This window comes from Pteropus alecto, unplaced genomic scaffold (genome assembly GCF_000325575.1).
Source record: "Pteropus alecto unplaced genomic scaffold, ASM32557v1 scaffold41, whole genome shotgun sequence".
Lineage (NCBI taxonomy): Eukaryota > Metazoa > Chordata > Mammalia > Chiroptera > Pteropodidae > Pteropus > Pteropus alecto.
In genome coordinates this window covers 1,993,206-1,999,810 of record NW_006430464.1, presented here as the reverse complement: position 1 = coordinate 1,999,810, position 6,605 = coordinate 1,993,206, and the positions used below count along the sequence as shown (strand labels likewise).

Here is a 6,605-nt window from a genome sequence, read left to right as displayed (position 1 = left end):
CCCCAGGCCAGGCGGGCCTGCGCCACAGTGATCTCCAGGGGCCTCTGGTGGCCCAGGCGGCCGACAGGACCAGGGCTGGGGGGCCTGGAGTGCAGAAGCGCAGGCTGACGGACGTCAGGAGGAAGGGGCCACCCAGGGCCAGAGTCAGACTGCCGTTACAGGTGGCCCCCGCGGACAAGGCGCAGGCCTGGGGACAGGAGGCCACTATGCCAGCCAGCTGGGTCACTGGTGGGAGGCAGAAGCGGGGGCGGCCCCCTGGATGGTAGCATGGGTCCGAGGTGGCCCGGCTCAGGAGAAGCAAGAGGGCGAAGGTCACGGGCATGGTCCCAGCAGGGGCAAGTACCTGGACAGGAGAGGAGTGGCCAGGCTGAGGGTCTCAGGCCGCCCCCTCAAGTGTCAGCCTCCACCCCACTCCCCCAGGCCTCCTGAGGACCCCCGCATTCCACCTCCAGCCCAGCCCGAGCCCCCTCCCCATGGCTTCTAAGCGAGGAAAATAGTTCCATCTGGGGAGAATTACTGTTTACACAACCCAAAGGGGAAAGAACGCAAGCGAAATCGAGAATTTTGCCTGAACTAATCCGTAGCTTAACACCCCAGAGCGATCTGTCAGTGCGAGGGCCAGGGGCCTTGGAGAGAGGGCAAGGGGGGCAGACGGGGAAACCGAGGGAGAGCACCAGGCGGCGCAGGGTCAGGGCTTTGCAGGAGAGCGAGATTTAGAAATGGATGAAGCTCAGAGACAAAGGAATAGAGAAAGGGACAGTGGCACAGCCAGCAGAGATGACAGGAGAGACAACAGACACCAGGGGAGGCCGGGAGGCCTCGATAAGCAGGGGCCAAGCACCCAGAGGCCACAGGGAGTAGGGGGAACTGGGGTCCAGGACAGACAGGCGGGCGGGTGGGCTCACAGGCACGGGGAGAGAAAACAGACAGCCCGGCCCATGGGAAGCGGGGAGGGGAGAGGCCGGGGTGTCCAGCAGGCAATCGGGAGCAGGAGGCCAGGCCTGGGCCCACGGGGATCAGAGGGGAGGCTGTTCCCACGTGGGGCTCTAACCTTGTTCTCCACACCAGGGGCACGGAGGGGATTATCACCAAACCACCCCCAGCCTCCACCATCCTTAACCCTTTCCTACCCAGGTGCAAAGACCAGAGGAGCTCGCTAAGGAACAGGACCAGGACACCTGGGGCTGCAGGCCTGGGTCGTTCTGGGGCTGGGAGTGGGGACGGAAGCCCTGTGGGGTTGCGAAGGTAGCTGCCTGGGTTCCCCTTAGGACTCCAGGTGGGGCGACACTATGCTTGGATTTCCGAGGACCTCTGATGGCCGCAGCCCCTCCCTTCCCAGCCTGCCATCCTGAGCCTCAGGGTCCGTGGATCTGAGACCCCACATTCTCACATCTCCACCCTTCCTAAGGTCCCCAGGGCAGATGGGGGAACAGATGATGGGGGTGGTGGGTCCTAAAGGAGGAGAGAGAGAAAGGGAGGACAGGGCAGGGCCGGAGGCCAGGGCGTCCGAGGGGGCCGGAAGTCCAGAACCCTGGGATGGCAGGAGCCAGGAAGGACTTGGTGCTGAGCTGCTCCCCGCTTTCCCCTGCCGGGGCTGGCAGCCCCTAAAAAGTCACTCACTCCAGTCTAGGGACTCGGAGCCTTTCTGGGCCCCACCGCCCAGTCCGCTGGCTCTGAATCTGGCCCCGGGCGGGAGTCTGCGAGGCACCTGGGGCCACGGGTGGGGCCACACCCTCCCCGGGTCTGATTTCACAGCCCCCAGTGTCCCCACGGCTGTCGCCAGGTGCAGTAGCCCCTGCCCCGGGGACGGGCGTCCCACTCCGCCCCTCCTGGGGAGCCTGGCGCCATTTTGCGCTCTGGAGGCGGCATTTGCCCAGAGGCCTCGGCACCAGCCCTGGCGGGGACTTAGCCCCATCTCCCACCTCTCTTCTCGTGCGCGGGTGGTTCAGGGGGTACCACTGTCTGGCCCTTAGCACCTTGAACAACGAGACCGTGAGTCCCCAGTGCTCCTGGGGGACCCAGAAGCCAGCCCTGCCCACTGGGGAACCCAGATGACCGGCCCCCAGCCCCTACTCCTTCTGGAAGCTGGAGCCCACCCCCAGCCCCTTTAAGGAACAGTCGAGCTGTGTTCCCACCGGACCCATGGCCGGGCCCCCATGTCTGGGCAGCGTGGGGTCCGTCTGGAGGCCAGGCTCCTTTTCCTTGGCTTTTTTGCAAGCACCCCGCCCGCCCTTCACCCCTCACGCTGGCCAAACCTGCACCCAAGAAGAGAGCGTCCTCTGCAGTTAGATCCTCACGTGTTCGTGTTCCTCCTTCCGCAGGAGCTCGGCAGCCAGCGTGGGCTCTGGGGAGTGAGTGCTGAGTGGCTGTTCTCAGGCCCCAGGCTAGTGGGGGTTCTGGGCGGGCGCTCAGAGCAGAGCCCGCAGAATCCAACACCGCCACCGCCCCCCCGGCCCCCCGCCGGCCCCAATCCCCTCACCAACGCCAACCGTAGCCACGCTCTCCCACAGGGCCCCTGCCAGCGACACCACCCGGGACTGCGTGGGACCCCAGAGCTCTCGTCTCTTGGAGGCCAAAAGCCCAGCAGCCCCAGCAGACTGGCCCAGGAGGCTCAGGCAGGTAGAACAGGACGGGACAGCGGCTGGTGGCGGGGGGTGGGGGAGCTTGCCGGGTCCGGCGTCCCCACTGCACTCACACTCACCCCCCAGAACCGGGTGCAGCGTGGTGAACCGGGCGCAGCTCGGCCCCACCACGCGGTGGCGGCAGTCAGGGCTCCTCACACTAAGGTGGGACATTGGCCTCTGGCTCTGCAACCCTAGCCAGCCCCTCCTCCCCTCTGGAAATTTCTGTCCGCTGTGAGTTAACTAACTGAGCGTTAAGGTCAGTTGCTGCCAAGCCCTAAAAACCAGTGTTCTCGGAAGGGTCGGACCAGCCCCGGGGAACGCAGAGACGTGGGCTGCTGTCTAGGATGGTGGGGACGGAGGTGAAGTGGACAGCCTCGGCCTCAGTGCTTCTAGCGGCTGGAAGGAGAAGGTGGGGAAACCGAGGCGCACAAAGCTCAAGGGCAGCCTCCCCGACGGCCAGGTGCTTGCGAGGCCTTACTGCTTCTGCTGGGAAACTGCCACGTAAATGTGGCTGGCAACTCTGTCACACGCCGAATGGTGTTGACTAGAAAAATGGTGTTTTCCATCACTTTCTGCTGAGAAAAGCAAGGGCCTCGGGAAGATGGGGCACAGAACATGCTGCCAGGGCCTCGAGTTCCCCTCCTCCCGCTTTGACTACGGCACAGTGTGGGCCTCACCCAAACGGGGGGACCCACTGTCTGGACCCTGCCCTGAGGATGGGAGGGCACGGCCAAAGCAAACCAGGTGACCTCACAAGGACAGGGACATCGAATTTGAAAGCTGTGAGGAGTGAGTTGCAAGAGAAAGGGATTGGGGGCAGAGACACCCCCAAATCAGAGGGGGGCACATCCGATCTCGGGGCGGGCGGCGTGAGGGACAGTGACGTAGTCCTGTATTCGTGGCACTCATCCATTCAGCAGGTATCCTTTGCGTGTCACACTGCAGAGCACACGCGGACACGTGAAACACACGCCCCTCCCTTCGTCAGCCTCAGTCTAGCGCGAGGAGAGATCGCCACGGAAAAGTGCTAAGTGTACGTGAAACACACGCCCCTCCCTTCGTCAGCCTCACAGTCTAGCGCGAGCAGAGATCGCCACGGAAAAGCGCTAAGTAGTTACATCCTAGAACACGGTGGAAGACGACAAGTGCTTTGCCCACCGCAAAAGCAAGTAGGGAAGTGGATGGGGGTGGGGGCGGCCTGGAGGGGACGTTCGCGCTGTGGGATGCGACCCAAAGCCCTCAAGCCGTGTGCCTATCAGGTAGGACCAACCCCGGGCGAGGGCCTGGCGGGGCAAAGGCTGCGTTTGCCGCTGGAGAGAGTTCAGAAGGAAGGTTGAGGTCTTACCTGTCCTTCCCACCCGGGGACAAGAGGTTTCTTAAGCTAACGTCACCTGGGGGAAGGCCATCCCACCCTTTTGTTCTTAATAGCCTGAGCGATTAGCGCCCTTGAAGGTGCCGGGGAGAGGGGGAGGGGTGCGAGCGGCCAGAGCGGAGAAAACAACTCCCCAAGTTGGGAAGGACACTGGGGGGGGGGCTGTCATCCACTACTGGGCACCCTCACAGCACCCCAGCGGGGAGCGAGGGCCTCCCAGCTCCGAGGTGGGCTCAGCGGGGTGGGACCCACGGCCCTTCTCTCCCTACCTTGGTGACCCAGAAGTAGCAGAGGCCCCAGAGGCAGGGCAGCCACACCGCACGCGGGTGCTGGTCCTCGGGCCGGACTCAGAAAGCCCAGGACGGTACCGAGAGCGCAGATTCCTGAGCAGCCCGGCGTGGGCTCCGGTCCGGTTCCAGCTCTCCCAGCTGTCGCCTCTCTGCGCCTTAGTTTCCTCACCCGTTAAATGGGCACACAGATGTACCTGCCCCGTGGGGCACCAAGAGACTCGCAGAGCAGAGACAGACCTGCAGTCTCGGATCTGAATCTCCTCAGACCAGACGCGCTTCGGAACCTGTGGTCGGCATGGTCGCGGTGTGCGGACCGTCCCTTACGTGGCAGCTCGGGCCGGCCCGGGCAGTGCCCCGTTCTGAAGCGTTACGGTTTCTGCGGCGAAACCACCGGCATTGGCGCTAAGTCAAGTCTACGAACAGCCGCACGTTGGTTCAGGTCAGGTTTCGTCCCTAAGTGAGTTCACTTCGGTTTGGGGTTTGCCACCGGTCTTAGGACAATGGCCGACGAGGAACTGCGGCCCAGGGAGTAAGCGCTGAGACCAGGGCCTGGCCTGCAGCAGGAGCCACAGAAGCGTCTGTGACTTAACTCGATCTGTTGTGTGGCTTTTCGGTTGTTAGGCTGGTGAAGAGCCAGGAGAGGGCGCTCCTGAGACTCAGGGACAGAGGGTGCAGCAGGCCCGGTTTCTGGATTTGCGGAGCCTGCTGCAGAATGAAAATGTGGGCGCCTGGTTCGAAGGCACTGAGGATGTCTGGATGGCGAGAGCAGAGCATTAAGCGAACACAGGGCCCTTTCGGATGCAGGGCCTTGTGTGACCACCCGGGGTCGCACCATGGAGATGGCCCTGGGCGGCGGCGCCTTTGTCCTGAGCTGGTTTCTCCTCCCCAGTGTCCCAGATTCCAGTCCTGCTCAGCTCTGGCTGGAGGCTGAGTCCTTCGTTGGCCGCATGGAGGACCCCAGGCAGGACCTGCGCTGAGCAGGTGGTGTGATGAGGATTGGGACAGAACTGTCATCAGACCAGTGAGAAGAGAGGGCCAGGGGCCGATTTAATTCACTTTTTGGAAACGAAAGCAGTGAGCAAGGCCTTTCCTGTACAGATGCCCCTCGGCTTATACTGGTGTTACGTACGGCCTGATAAAGTTCAAAACTTTGCAAGTTGAAAATGCAGCGAACCTACCAAATGTCAGGGCTTAGCCCGGCCCGCCTCACACTGTTCGGCACACACACTCTGGCCCACGGTTGGGCAAATCATCCCGCGGCCTCTGCCCCACATCACGGGGGAGCAGCTTACCACGTGTCGCCAGCCCAGGAAAAGACCAAAATTCAAAACGGGAAGTACGGTTTCTACTGAATGCATGTTGCTTTTGCACCATTGTAAAGTCGAAAATCGTAATTCAGAGACTGTTATGTGTACCTCAGTGCAGGAGTGGGGTGTCGTACACGGTCCTCACTTGGTAAGAGCCGGCTCACCTCGCTAGGGACTCACGTCGAATATGAGACATTCAAGGACAGTCCAGGGGTGTTCGGGTTTCCCTAAGGAGTCAGATTAATAAAGTGAGGAGCCTTGGAACATAGGAGGAGAGCTGAGGCAAAGCCCACAGAACCCCAGCATTTAAGGGGGCCTTGGAAGGGGGCGACATGGAAGCCGGACGAGGGAGAGCGGGGGCCACGCAATCCCGCACTTCTGCAGGGGCCGGGGGATCCTGGGCTGGAGCCACAGGAATCGAGAAAGCCGGTCAGGACTCGCTGGGGACCCGGGGTGACAGGACCATCTCAGGGAGCCCAGATGAGAGGTGGAGGAGAGACTGACTCCAAAGGAAATGATCCCGGAGGACGAGGTACTCCGTCCCATCACGGGGACGGGAGACAGGGTCACGGAGCCCAGGGCAGGAGCCGGATGCGGTCCGGGTGTGGTTCCGAAGTGCGGGAGAGCACGGCACATCCCCTGTGGCCACAGGGACAGGCGGCAGCCAGGGTCGGCGGACTGGAGACATCACAACCCACACACGCCGCTGGTGGCGGTGGCGTGGCAGCTGCTGCGGGGCACCGTCCGCGGCTCCTGGAGCCACGAAACCGTTATCGTGCGGCCCCACAGTTCCACTCCTCAGTGAATACCCGAGGGAAAGGGACACCGAGGTCCACACGGAGACCTGTGCGTGTGGAAAGTGTTTGTGCAGGACCGGGCCTGTGACCAGTCCCCATCACAGAGGGCTGTGGGGTCACAGTCACTGGCTACCAGTAATGGCCAACCTCCTGGCGCCCTCCCGCAGGGCCTCCCCGCTTACCCACAGGGACCTCGTGGAGCACGCAGCGGCTGT

At 62.7% G+C, this 6,605-nt stretch overlaps 1 protein-coding gene across 1 annotated transcript in view; it reads right to left on the bottom strand.

Annotated features, from left to right (window-relative positions):
• Positions 1-322, bottom strand: part of NTN5 (netrin 5) — an 8,382-nt gene extending 8,060 nt beyond the window's left edge. Inside the window, exon 1 of the mRNA XM_015591695.1 lies at positions 7-322. Within this exon, the coding sequence (XP_015447181.1) occupies positions 7-322 (316 nt within the window). The remainder of the gene's footprint in view (positions 1-6) is intronic.
• Positions 323-6,605: the final 6,283 nt, after the last annotated feature.